The 12,285-nt window shown below is 44.9% G+C and overlaps 1 protein-coding gene across 1 annotated transcript in view; it reads left to right on the top strand.

Moving 5' to 3' along the window:
• Window positions 1–1,187: 1,187 nt before the first annotated feature.
• The window catches only part of LOC310888955 (uncharacterized protein), a gene marked incomplete at its 3' end in the record, with an annotated part of 160,226 nt that continues 149,128 nt past the window's right edge, over window positions 1,188–12,285 (top strand). Inside the window, exons 1-2 of the mRNA XM_083852625.1 lie at window positions 1,188–1,362; window positions 1,534–1,729. Of these exons, the coding sequence (XP_083708751.1) occupies window positions 1,219–1,362; window positions 1,534–1,729 (340 nt within the window). The 5' untranslated portion in view covers window positions 1,188–1,218. The remainder of the gene's footprint in view (window positions 1,363–1,533; window positions 1,730–12,285) is intronic.

Genomic DNA, 12,285 nt, shown 5'->3' with positions numbered 1-12,285 from the left:
GGTTAAAAGGATGCTGTTTTTATTTTTATGTGGTGTAATGACATTATTGTTTATACCTTGTATGATACCTTGCTTTACGTTGTTGATACGGCGAGTAATAAATAGCACCCAATTTGTGATGACTTCAGTGGAGAGAAAAGGTGACGTGTCGATAATGATGCTTAAGAAGTGGACACCCCGAGAACTGACTGATGAAATCCAATTGTTACTGACAAAGGTTGAAGGAGAGACACGAATTGATGATTAAAAAAAAAAAAAGGGAGGAATTGTAAGAAATGGTCCAGCAATTCGTGCCACTAAGGGGTTTTGAAGGGTTAACATTGAGGCCTGGGTTTAGGCGAGAAAAGAACAAAGGGATTTCTTCGGAGAAAAACTGCTGACTTTGCACGGATGTGCAGTAACTTCTGATAGCCGGCCAAGAGACCACTAGATAAGGAGGAAGAATAAGAGCCTTCCTGTCTCCCTGTCTCCCTGGACCACGAGATAAGGAGGAAAATATGAGCCTCCCTGTCTCCCTGTTCGAACGGCCCCTGAGAAAGTAACAGAGACTGATAAGCAGGCGACATCGGATTTGGGAAACCAATTATAATAACCCTGCCTCTTCTAGAAGTAGTAATAAATATGTATTAGCCTAGGAGTATAAAAAAGTAGATGCCTTACGTAACGGGTGTGCGTCCCGGTGGAGCAGAGACTCCCGGCGCACCCAGCGCTGTTTGCTTGCCTCTATTCGTTTAATAAATTGTAAACTCTGATTGTAATCCTATTTGGGACTCAGTCATTTATAACACTCCCCACTGTTATGCCTGCACCATCACTTTTGAATAGGCAAGGTTAGTGGAATTTTCCACTGCAAAAACACAACTTTATTTCTCACATTAGGGGATAGAGGACTTGCCCCTGCCCTATACAGGGAGAGGGGAAGGCGTGCACATGCACAAAGACAGACCTAATACATGAACAGGCACCCGCTAGGAATCGTCCCCCCCCTTCCAGTCAGGGCCAAGACTGATAAAGTAGACCTTGCCACCTCTTACGAGGGGGACACCTTGCTTGGACAACGAATGGTGGCAGCCCCCTTGTCCCACTGCTGCTCTTTCGCAGGGAAGGGGAGACCAAAAGGGAGTTTGTTGCCGTGCTTGCCACCTCTCGTGCGCTGTCCGGGCGGCAGGGACCCCGGCTGCCGCCAAATGATTGGGGGCGGGCGGGAAGGGGGAAGTGATGCCGATCGCCACCAACTCAGAATCTTCCGCGGTGCAGGCCGACTCCCGCCTCTTTCCTTCCGCCTGCTTGCAGAACCACGATCGGGAATCCGCAAAGTCCGGGGAGGACGGCATTGAAGATCGATCGGGTCCCCTTCGCCAGGTGGGAGAGGCGGATAGAGGAGTCGGGCTCACCAGAATACTGGTGGCTCCTTCCGCCGTATCTCCTCTCCCTCCTCCTGCGCTGTCGCCTGCCGCCTTCTTTTCCTTCTCCCCCTCCCCCATCGCTGCCGCAGCCGTCGCCCCCCCCCAAGCTCCCTTTCTTCTCCTGTAGTCTCCCCCGATCCACTCCAGCTTCCTCAGCTTCAACATGAACGGGGGCGCCGCTCATTTACAACAGCCTCCTCCCCCCACCCTCTGCCAGCAGCCGCCGCCACTCCTACACAGGCCGAGCCTCCCGGAGCAAGGAACTCAGAGCCAGGGTAGAGGCGGCCACATCGCTGCCCCGGGCAACAGAGCCCCTGTGTCAGGTAAGTGGTACGTATGAGGCGGGGAAGTATTTTGGGGCGGAGAGGGATATTTTCTCTCCACCCCCTCTCCCAAGGACTACCCCTTTGTTCATCTTCTCCCCCAAAGGTCCCAGAAGTTGACACCCTCCGCAACACTTCAGTGGAGTTGTGCCCGTCCCGCCGGGTATGTGTCCCCATGGGAGACACGACGGGTGTCTGGACACCAGGCGGTAAAACATGCAGGGAAGGGGGGAGAGACCAGAGTCGTGATATTGCTCTCCATCTCCTTTGGGGTGTCTCTGCCCTCAGTGCTTGTGACCTTATTGAGTGGTTGCCCCACGGCCCCGAGGGTGCTGAGTCCCCGGGGGTGACATGGGAGCAGCAGCGCACATGGGGGAGATTTTGAGGCCCCCAGAAAAGGGACCGAGTAAAAACTGCACGGGTCATACCAAAACAAGTAAACTTGTTGGGGATCTTGTTCAAGTTTTGTACCTCCTAGCAAACAGCTGAAGCTTTGGAGTATGTCGGGGAAAAGAGAAAGAGGATTACCAAGACCGAGGGTCTCTGGAGTCTCCAGGAGTGTTGAGGAGCCATTTCCTTTTCTGTATTTTCTCCTCGTATTTCTGGTGTTGGAATCGTTGAGTGGACTGTACTGCTGGAGAAAGTTTCTGAACTGTCTTGCTCCAGGTCACTCAAAGGGGTGCATGGATCCTGCCACAGAGCCTGAGCTGGGTGTTAGGATAGAAGCATTTAAAATTATTCCATTATTTGAGACCTTTCAGATATACCTTTTTTTTTTTTCTTAGCATCAGATATGGCATTATAAATTATGCTGTTAGAGAAGAGATGCTGTAATTAAATTTGATAGGGCACATTTGTTCTTGTATAATCGTTGCTACTATAGTATCTGTGCTGTCTTCATATTTCCTGTTGTTTGTATTTGTTTTGTTGTGTTTTTTTTAATTTGACAATAGAATTTATTTTAATGTGCATTTAAATGTCTGTACTATGATATAAACTTCTGTTGCGTTCTGAATGATACCAGAGTTGTGTAACTGATTGTAGTTACTCTGTTTATAGAATAGTTCAGTTGGAAGGGACCTTCAGAGATCATCACCAGGGTGAAGAGACTGGCACCTCCCTCTCCACTTCCCCTGTTCAGGAAGTTGTAGAGAGCAATGAGGTCGCCTCTGAGCCTTCTTTTCTCCAGACTAGACAACCCGTGTCCTCAGCTTCTCCTCATAGGACATGTTTTCCAGCCCTTTTACCAGCTTTGTTGCCCTCCCCTGGATGCTTTCAAATAACTTAACATCCTTTTTATATTGTGGAGCCCATAAGTGCACACAATATTCAAGGTGAGGTTGCACCAGTGCTAAATATACTGGGATAATCACCTATTTTGATTAGCTGATTCTTCAAAATATTATGTGAGATTCAGTGATTGTCTATGGTTAGCTCTGATCTCTTTGGTAAAGAAAGCCCTCTAATACAGCTAATCTGTTGGTAAATGTAGTAGATAGCATAAATTTCTTTAATTTCCTTAATGAGTAACTGACTACTTGCGTTCTTATTGTCCTTTGGCTTTATTGGTATTGGAAAGTGAACTGACATGCTTTTGTGCTTGAAGCACCAAGTGCTTGAATTTTAGAATATTTATTAGAATATGTATTATTTAGAATTATTTTGTGGGGAAACTTGAAGTCCTTCAGGAGTGGCTTTCAGTTCTGAAATTACATGCATATGTAAATCTAAAGCAGCCTCTGGCTGGCTGACTACATTTTTCCCACAGAGTCAGTGTCCTTTGAAACTATTATTAAGACTGATATGGCTTCTTAAATTCTTGTTTATGTTGGTAGCTCCAAAATGCTGGGAAAACATCATCTTACAGAGACCCTATCTTTCTTCCTAATCATTTCTGTATATTGGCCATTTGACACCTGACTTTTTAAATGTCAGGTCCATTTCCTCTTAAAAATGGTTACACAACAGATATCCCTCCGAGGAACAGCTTTTGACCACTCAATTCACTTCTATTTTGGAGCTATGATGTTTTCAAGACACAAGTTTGTGGATTTATTTTTAAATATGGGAGTTCTCTTCTAGACTGCATTGGGATTGCCCACATTATTAAATTTTAAACAACTGTGGTTTCAGGATTGGGCTCTGTCACCCGTCACTATGGAGGACAGGTGGGTTCTTTTAGGGATCCTTGGCAGAATGGCAGAATGAGAACTGGCCACAGGGTTGTGGTTATAAACAGAGATATGACAATAAGATCTATTATATATGTATACATATATATCTATATATAATAACTGTATAATATAGCTATTATATATATGAAGTCAGTAATTATGTATTGGTGCAGGGAAAACAGCGAGCAACGAGAGGTCATTCTTTGGGATTAGAGCATGGAAAAATAGACTACCTACTTAGTCCTTTCCTAGAGTATATTTTTAGCTACTCATGTCTTGGGGAGTTACTTAGATGACTTATGGAAGTCTGTAGTATGGATGTTTACACTGTTAGCAATCTTAATCTAAAATGAAATATATTTTATACACACCAGGGTTTGCTGCTTTCTTTTGGAATTTGTGGTTGGGAATGTTTTAAAGGAATACCATGTAAAAATTTAGAAAGAATTTTAATTTTTACTTTTGACCTGTTTTATATATTGCAGAAATACATTCATGTATTTGTGTGTGCATGTGCGCACATTGGAGACCACTTCTTATATAGCTCTCTTTCTTCCCCAGTTATGCAGGCTTTTCACAAAAGATGATACTTAGCAGATAATGACTTGCGGAAAACGGACTCCACAATCAGTAAGATTGTAAAGTAGGTATGTTTATTCAGCGCTGAGCAGCACGGGGGGTAGTCCCACTAAAGTCGTGCACAACTGACGCGGCAACTTGCCTTGGTTATATGCAGTAAATAGTTACATATGCATGAAGTTTCACAATACGCCTATACATATTCATAACTTGTCCCCACTTCGTATTAAAATTAGTTCCAAGGAGTCATTTCCATAAACTCCTCCCATCTGCGCTTGCGCAGTGTATTCTGGTGGTGGTCGTCGGGGGTCGTGGGGATGAAGGTTGATGACTCTTCCTCATCACCGCTAGTTGACCGCTTTGTGCAGACTTAGTTGCTCCTTGGCTCTTGTCCATCTGCAGGACCAGTTTCTACCGGTTTCTTAAGATATGTTCACAATCTTATTAGGAGACTGACTTTGGTAAGGGGCCCAAGGCTTCTTGCTTTAGTTAATTTGCACAAGCACCATAGTTAGCAAAGACACTAAGTAGCATCCTAGTTTAATGCCGTTAGCACTCTATCTCTACTTGATTAGATTCTCCTAACTCCCTCTCTCAATAATAAAATCTTCTCCAGATGTAAATGATCTCAGGAAGGGAAGTTTTATTTGACAAAGCTTCCTTTCAATTCTGCTGTTTAGAAATTGGACGTTCTTGGTGTAGTTGAACAGCTCAGGTTGAAGTCTGATCTCAAATCCTCTCCCAGCTCTCCCACATTTCTGATAATCTCATAATAAAATTTATGTAGTGTATCACTGTGAAAGAAAAGATTTTACATTGCCTGTGACTTGGAAATCCTTAGGTATAGTAAAGAAATAGAACCTTTATCACTTGCACAGTTCCATCACAGTCCTGGTAACTGTGTACCAAGATATTGCCATTGGATTAGAAGAATTCACTTTATTTCTCGTATGTCATCTGAAAAGGGATGGAGCTTTGAGGGAGTTGTCCCAAAGTTTTGGTCTTCATTAACACAGATCCTGTGCTAAGCATTCAGTTTTTGAGCAGTCTCTGTTAGAGATGATGTTGCAGTCAGAAAAGCTTGTTTGCCACTATGGTACTAGGAGCCGTTTGTTTAGAGTTTAGCTCCTGTGGGTACCAAAATTAAATAAATAGTTAGGTTTTACGATGTGTTTGGGTCCTCATAGTAGATGAATGTTCACTGTTAGTCATAATATCAAACTATTGTGGTTTAACCCGGTCGGCAGCTAAACACCACACAGCCGTTCACTCACCCTCCCCCCTCCCTCTCTGGGATGGGGGAGAGAAACGGGAAAGTGAGGCCTTTGAGTTGAGATACAGACAGTTTATTAAGACAGAAAAATAATAATAATAATAATAATAATAATGATAATAGTACTACTACCACTAATGTGTACGAAACAAGTGGTGCACAATGCAATTGCTCACCACCCGCTGACCGATGCCCAGCCTATCCCCAAGCAGCCGGCCCCCCACCCCGGCCAGCCACCCCTATATATTGTTTAGCATGACGTCAGATGGGATGGAATACCCCTTTGGCCAGTTTGGGTCAGCTGTCCTGGGTCTGTCCCCTCCCAGCTCCTGCTGCACCCCCAGCCTGCTCGCTGGCAGGACAGAGCGAGGAGCTGAAAAGTCCTTGGCTTGGTGTAAGCACTGCTCTGCAACAGTTAAAACATCAGCATGTTATCAGCGCTCTTCTCATCCTAATCCAGAACATAGCACCCTACCAGCTACTAGGAGGATAATTAACTCTATCCTAACTGAAACCAGGACACAAACTCATATAAAATTATGTGTATTATGATCTGTGATTATTTTAGTGTTAAGAAAATCTATGATATTTTACAGACCAAATCAGGTGGTGCGTAAGTGGGGGAGAAGAAATGATTCCTCTTCTATCCCGTACCCTGGGAAAAGACCATTTTGGATCTGCGAAAATCTACTTAGTGCATTTAAATATTTGCTACCAGAGAATGAGTTGTGCACTTATTTGTAGAATCAGGAAGTTGATTTTTTTTGATGTTGCTGAAAATCATGTTAGTCATATTCTTGAAAACAAGTTTTCAATTTTTTTGCCAAAAAGTAAAATATCAAGAGCAAGACTATATTATTAAACCCTCTTCAAAATTTGGGGGTAACTATACTTACTATATTTTACAAGCAGTGTCCACAGAGATAGACACAGAGATGTACTTACATGTACAGACAAATGCACACTCACAGAATCATGGAATAATTTAGGTTGAAAGGGACTTCTAGAGGTCATCTAGTCCAACCTCCTGCTCAGAGCAAGATTAATTAGATTGGGTTTCTCAGGGCCTTGAACACCTCCAAGGATGGAGATGCCACAACCTCTTTGGGCAACCTGTTCCAGTATTTGACCATCTTCATGTTAATTTTTTTTTCTTATTTGGAATTTCCCATGTTCCAACTTGTGTTCATTGCCTCTCTTCCTATTGCTGCACACCTCCAAGAAGAAACTGACTTCATCTTTTCTGTATCCTCCAATGTGTGAACACACACACAAAGCCACTCATGTACATACACACAGAGAAGGGTACTCGTGCACAGCAGAGAACAATACACAGCAATACACAGAAGACATATACAGACACAGAGGGAGATGCACACACACAGAGGAGGACACTCATGCATGTATACACATAGAGGGAAATGCTCACAGGTCACACAGGGAAATACTTGTGCACACAAACACGGAGAGTTGCACATGCACACAATGAGAGACATGTATGTGCATACAGGGAGATACACATAAACACAAAAACAACTTCAGACAACTCAGAGAAGCCTCAGTTTTGCAGGCCCTGGTTATTATGGGGGACTTCAATTACTCTGATATTTGTTGGGAAAGCAACACATTGGTGAACAAGTGGTCTTCAAAGACAGTTCTTTAACAGTTCTTAACTCAGTTTTCATGCAACATAGGATGGACCACAGATGGATTTTCCCATGGCATCCTGCATAGATCCAGTCCGTGGAGAGGTTCAGCTTTCCTCCCATACCATGGTGCCTTTTATTTTGTGTAAGAAACAGAATCATATGTCTTCTGACAGGTTGGAATGTTCTCTCTTTCGTAACATCTATCAGCATGCGCCACAGGCCAGAAAAGGGCATTCCATCAGATACCCTTACAGCAGCTACTCATGCTAACATACAGGCATTCCTAAGTACAAGTCCCAGTAGAGCAGACTTGGCCTGCTCAAGATCACAAACTCCTCAAATACAACATCTTCCACAGAGTGCTCAATACAAAGTTTATAGACAACATACTTTTGAAGATCATTAAAAACTCATCAAAGGTAGCCAATAAGTTGGAGGAAAAAGCATAATGAGAAAAAATATAGACTTTTTTAAAAATAATTTTTAAGCTGAACTCCTCAATCTTTAGTTTCCAACCTATGATCTTACAGAACTTTTGAGTTGGCTGTGTAGGTAACACAAAGCTACGCAGACAAAGGGAATTTAGGATGAAGGACTCTCTGTCCTGTGTGCATGTATGGTTATGGGGATGTAAGTGCCAGCAACTGAAGTGGGACCATGGATCAGAGGACCTGTGTGTCTATGGCGCCAGCAACTGGAGCAAGTATGGGTGTGTGAATGTTTGATTGCTAGTGAAAATAAAGCCAGAGTAGCCAGCAAGTAGGTGAAGTGGCCTGGGAGCCAGGGGTTTTGTGTGTGTCTCTAAGAGCAAGGCCACAGGGGGAGCTGGCTACCTAAGGGACCAGGGGAGTCCCAATCAACTGCTGGAGAGCTCTGTTTGTGTGTGCACCTGTAAGGCAATTTGCACCAGCAACTAGAGCTGGGCTGTAGCCTCTGGGGCTCTTATGGCCAGGTGCCAGCAACTAGGGAGACTGAGGATCCAGGGGACAGCTACTGGGCAGACTGAGTGTCTGAACCCAGCTCCTGGAGGGAATCCACATTGTACTTAGGTTTATATACATTTCCCACTAATGTACCTTCATCCTGATTAGCCAGCAAGTAGAACAGGATGAGGCTGTTGCTATTTTTGTGAGCACTGAGTGTTTCTATCTGTGTTGGTCTGTATGGCCAGTGATGTATATATATGTATATGTACATGTTCTATACATGTGTGTGTGTGTATGTGTGTGCACCTACTAGGAATACATTCTCAGCCTTGCTATTGGTTGGTCTCGTGGACATGGAGCTGTAGCAGCCTCACCTCTTTTGGGCTACTGGATTCAGCTCTCCCTAATGTTGCAGGAAGGTAATTATGGACTTCATTTACAGAACAGACACCAGCAGCAAATGAACTACTGAGAAAGTCTGTTTTCAAACAAGTGTCCTTAATTACAAAAGGATCCCGAAAATTACAGAAAATGTGATATGCAAGCAGAATTTTCTCCAAAGTTCCATTAATTATTACATACAGAACTGCCCAGATATAGAATCATAGAATCATAGAATATCCCGAGTTGGAAGGGACCCCTAAGGATCATCGAGTCCAACTCCTGGCTCCACACAAGTCTACACAGAAATTCAGACCATGTGACTAAGTGCACAGTTCAAACGCTTCTTAAACTCCAACAGGCTTGGTGCCGTGACTACGTCCCTGGGGAGCCTGTTCCAGTGCACAACAACCCTCTCAGTGAAGAACCTCTTCCTGAAATCCAGCCTAAACCTCCCCTGTTGCAGCTTGACACCATTCCCACGGGTACTATCGCTGGTCACTAAAGAGAATAGATCGGCACCTGCCCCTCCACACCCCCTCATGAGGAAGCTGTAGACCATGATGAGGTCTCCCCTCAGCATCCTCTTTTCCAGGTTGAACAGATCAAGTGACCCCAGCCGTTCCTTATATGTCTTCCCCCCTAAAATGGGGGGACCCCACTGGTGACTGACCGCCAGCCTGATGTAGCCCATTTACTATAACCCTTTGAGCCCTAGAAGCTTTGCCTCTGCCTAAAGCTGTAAGCACTGGCCTGAGCACTTTTGCGGTCTGTACTAGGAGCAACAAACCGATTATGTGACAAAAACACCAAAAATCGTGTTCAGAGAAAACTTGAACTTTGGAAAAGAGCAAGGTCTTAGGGAGGCATAAACAAAGGACTGGAGCCAACCTAAGACCTGCACCTGTCCCATGCCAGAAGCCCTGCTTTGCATGTAAATGAGAGAAGATGTTTGGCAGAGTTAGAATTGCTGTAACAATATGATTGCATACATTTGCATAGAGTTTTGTTGCAGATTGCATATAAGCTGCTGCAAATTTTAACGGCAGGGGGGCGTGGTGTGGCATGGCATGGCATCTCTTTCCCTCTCATTTCCCCAGTGGAGCAGGGGAGGGGTCTCATGATCATGACTAACCTTTAGTAAAACTTTGTAAATCTACCCTTGGGTCCTGTTTCCTCCTCAGTCCTGAGTCACTCTTGTGATAGAGACCAAAGGAGCTCAGGAATCCTGGGAGATTTTCAGACACAGCCTCCTCAAAACACAAGAGCAGTCTATTCTCCCAAGCAGGAAAAGGAGTAGATGTAACAAGAAACCGGTCTTGTTAAACAGTGAGCTACTGAGAGAGAGCTCAAATGCAAGAAAGAAGCATGCGAGAGATGGAAAAGGGGACAGACTTCCAAAGAAGAATATAGAAATACTGCTTGGACATGCAGAGATGCAGTTAGGAAGACAAAAGCTCAGCTGGAGCTCAAAATGGCAAGAGATGTCAAGAATAGCAAGAAATGCTTCTATAGCTATGTTAGTAGCAAGTGAGCATGTATGCATGATTATTTCCCTCTGCACACATATGTGCATGTGCGTCTCCCTCTCATAAAATGTCTAGGTTGGAAGGGACCTGTGGAGATCATCTGGTCCAACCTTCTGTTAAAAGCAGGCTTTTAGATTAGCTTAGCCAGGACCAGCACAGCATTTTTCTACCCTTCTTGTGGTCCATCTATCCAGTCCATATCTTGCCAATTTGCCAGCAAGGACGGGGTGGGAGACCATGTCAAACGCCTTGCTGAAATCGAGGTAGATGACGTCTACTGCTCTCTCTCCATATTCACTGAACAAATGCACATGCAATGGGAGAGGAGAACACTCATGGACATACAAAGGGAGAAACATGTACTCACATATGCAGAAGGAGGCATTTGTGTATGCATGCACACAGAGGGTGACACAGAGGGAGACACTCATGCACATACAGAGAAGGGAGAAACTCTCATGCACTCCCACAGAGGGACACATGCACAGACACAGATGGAGATGCTCACACATACACACTGAGGGACAGATGTATGCACACAGAGATTCATACAGACGTGGAGGGAAACTCCCTCTCCATGCACACACAGAGGACGCTGATGCACATGACCACAGAGGGAGATGCACACACTCAGAGGGGAAGCTGTGTACACACGCAGCATGCATGCAGAAGGAGATGCATACAGAAAGGGAGACGGAGATGTGTGCACACAGAGGGAGGCTGTGGTGGTTTTACTCAGGTGGGCAGCTGAGTTCCACCACGGCTGCTCTCTCACTCCCCACTCCTCAAAGAGGAAGGGGGAGAAAATACGACACAAAAAGCTCGAGGTTTGAGATCAGAATGATTTAATTAAAGGGAAAGTGAAAGTGAATGGGGAAAAAAAAAAAAAAAAAAAAAGCAAAAAAGAACAAGGCCGTACGGAAGCAAAGAGAGAAAGAGAAAAAAAAAAGTTATTCTCTACTTCCCATCAATAAGCGATGTTCGGCCACATCCTGGGAAGCAGGGCCTCAAAACGCGTAACGGTTGTTCGGGAGGACAGCCCCCTCCCCCACGAGAGCCCCCCTTTTATTGCTGAGTGTGACATCATGTGTTATGGAATATCCCTTTGGTTGGTTTAGGTCAGCTGCCCTGTTGATGTCCCCTCCCCATCACTTGCCCACCCCCAGCCTGCTGGCTCTTGGGGGCTTGGAGGGAGTCCTGATGCGTTGCCAGTACTATGCAGCACTAGACACAACACTGGAGTGATACCAGTGCTGTTCCAGCTATGAGTGCAGAGCACAACACTGTGTGGGCAGGGAAAGGTGACTCCATCCCAGACAGACCCAGCACAGAGGCACACACATAGACATACAGGGAGATGCCCATGCGTGTATGCACGTGGACACAGAGGGAGATGTTAACATGCACACAGAGGGAGATACTTATGCTTGCACACACTTGCACATTGGTAGACACTGATGCATGCTCACACACAGGAAGACATATGCACACACACCCACAGAAGGAGACACTCCGATGCATACATATACACACACACAGAGGAAGACACACATGCATACACACAGTTAGAGACAAACATACATATATGCTATTGTCTCTTCCCCTGTCTTGTTGTTACCATAGAGTGGTTTTGGTTGGAAGGGACCTTAAAGATCATCTAGTTCCAAACTCCCTGCCATGGGCAGGGACACCTCCCACTAGAACAGGTTACTCAAAGCCCCATCCGACCTGGCCTTAAACACTTCCAGGGATGGGGCATTCATAGCTTCTCTGGGCAACCTGTTCCAGTGCCTCACCACCCTCAGAGTAAAGAATTTCTTCCTTACATCTAATCTAAATCTACTCTCCTTTAGTTTAAAGCCATTACTCCTTGTCCTATCACTACACTCCCTGACAAAGAGTTCCCTCCTCAGCTTTCCTGTAGGCCTCCTTTAGGTATTGGAAGGTTGTTATAAGGTCTCCCCGGCACCTTCTCTCCTCCAGGCTGAACAACCCCAACTCCCTCACCCTGTCTTTGTAGAAGAGGTACTCCAGCCCCTTGATCA

Source organism: Anser anser (assembly GCF_964211835.1).
Source record: "Anser anser genome assembly, contig: SUPER_W_unloc_8, whole genome shotgun sequence".
In the NCBI taxonomy this organism is placed as follows: Eukaryota; Metazoa; Chordata; class Aves; order Anseriformes; family Anatidae; genus Anser; species Anser anser.
Note: the sequence above shows the minus strand (reverse complement) of the source record. Positions and strands in the feature narration are given on the sequence as shown.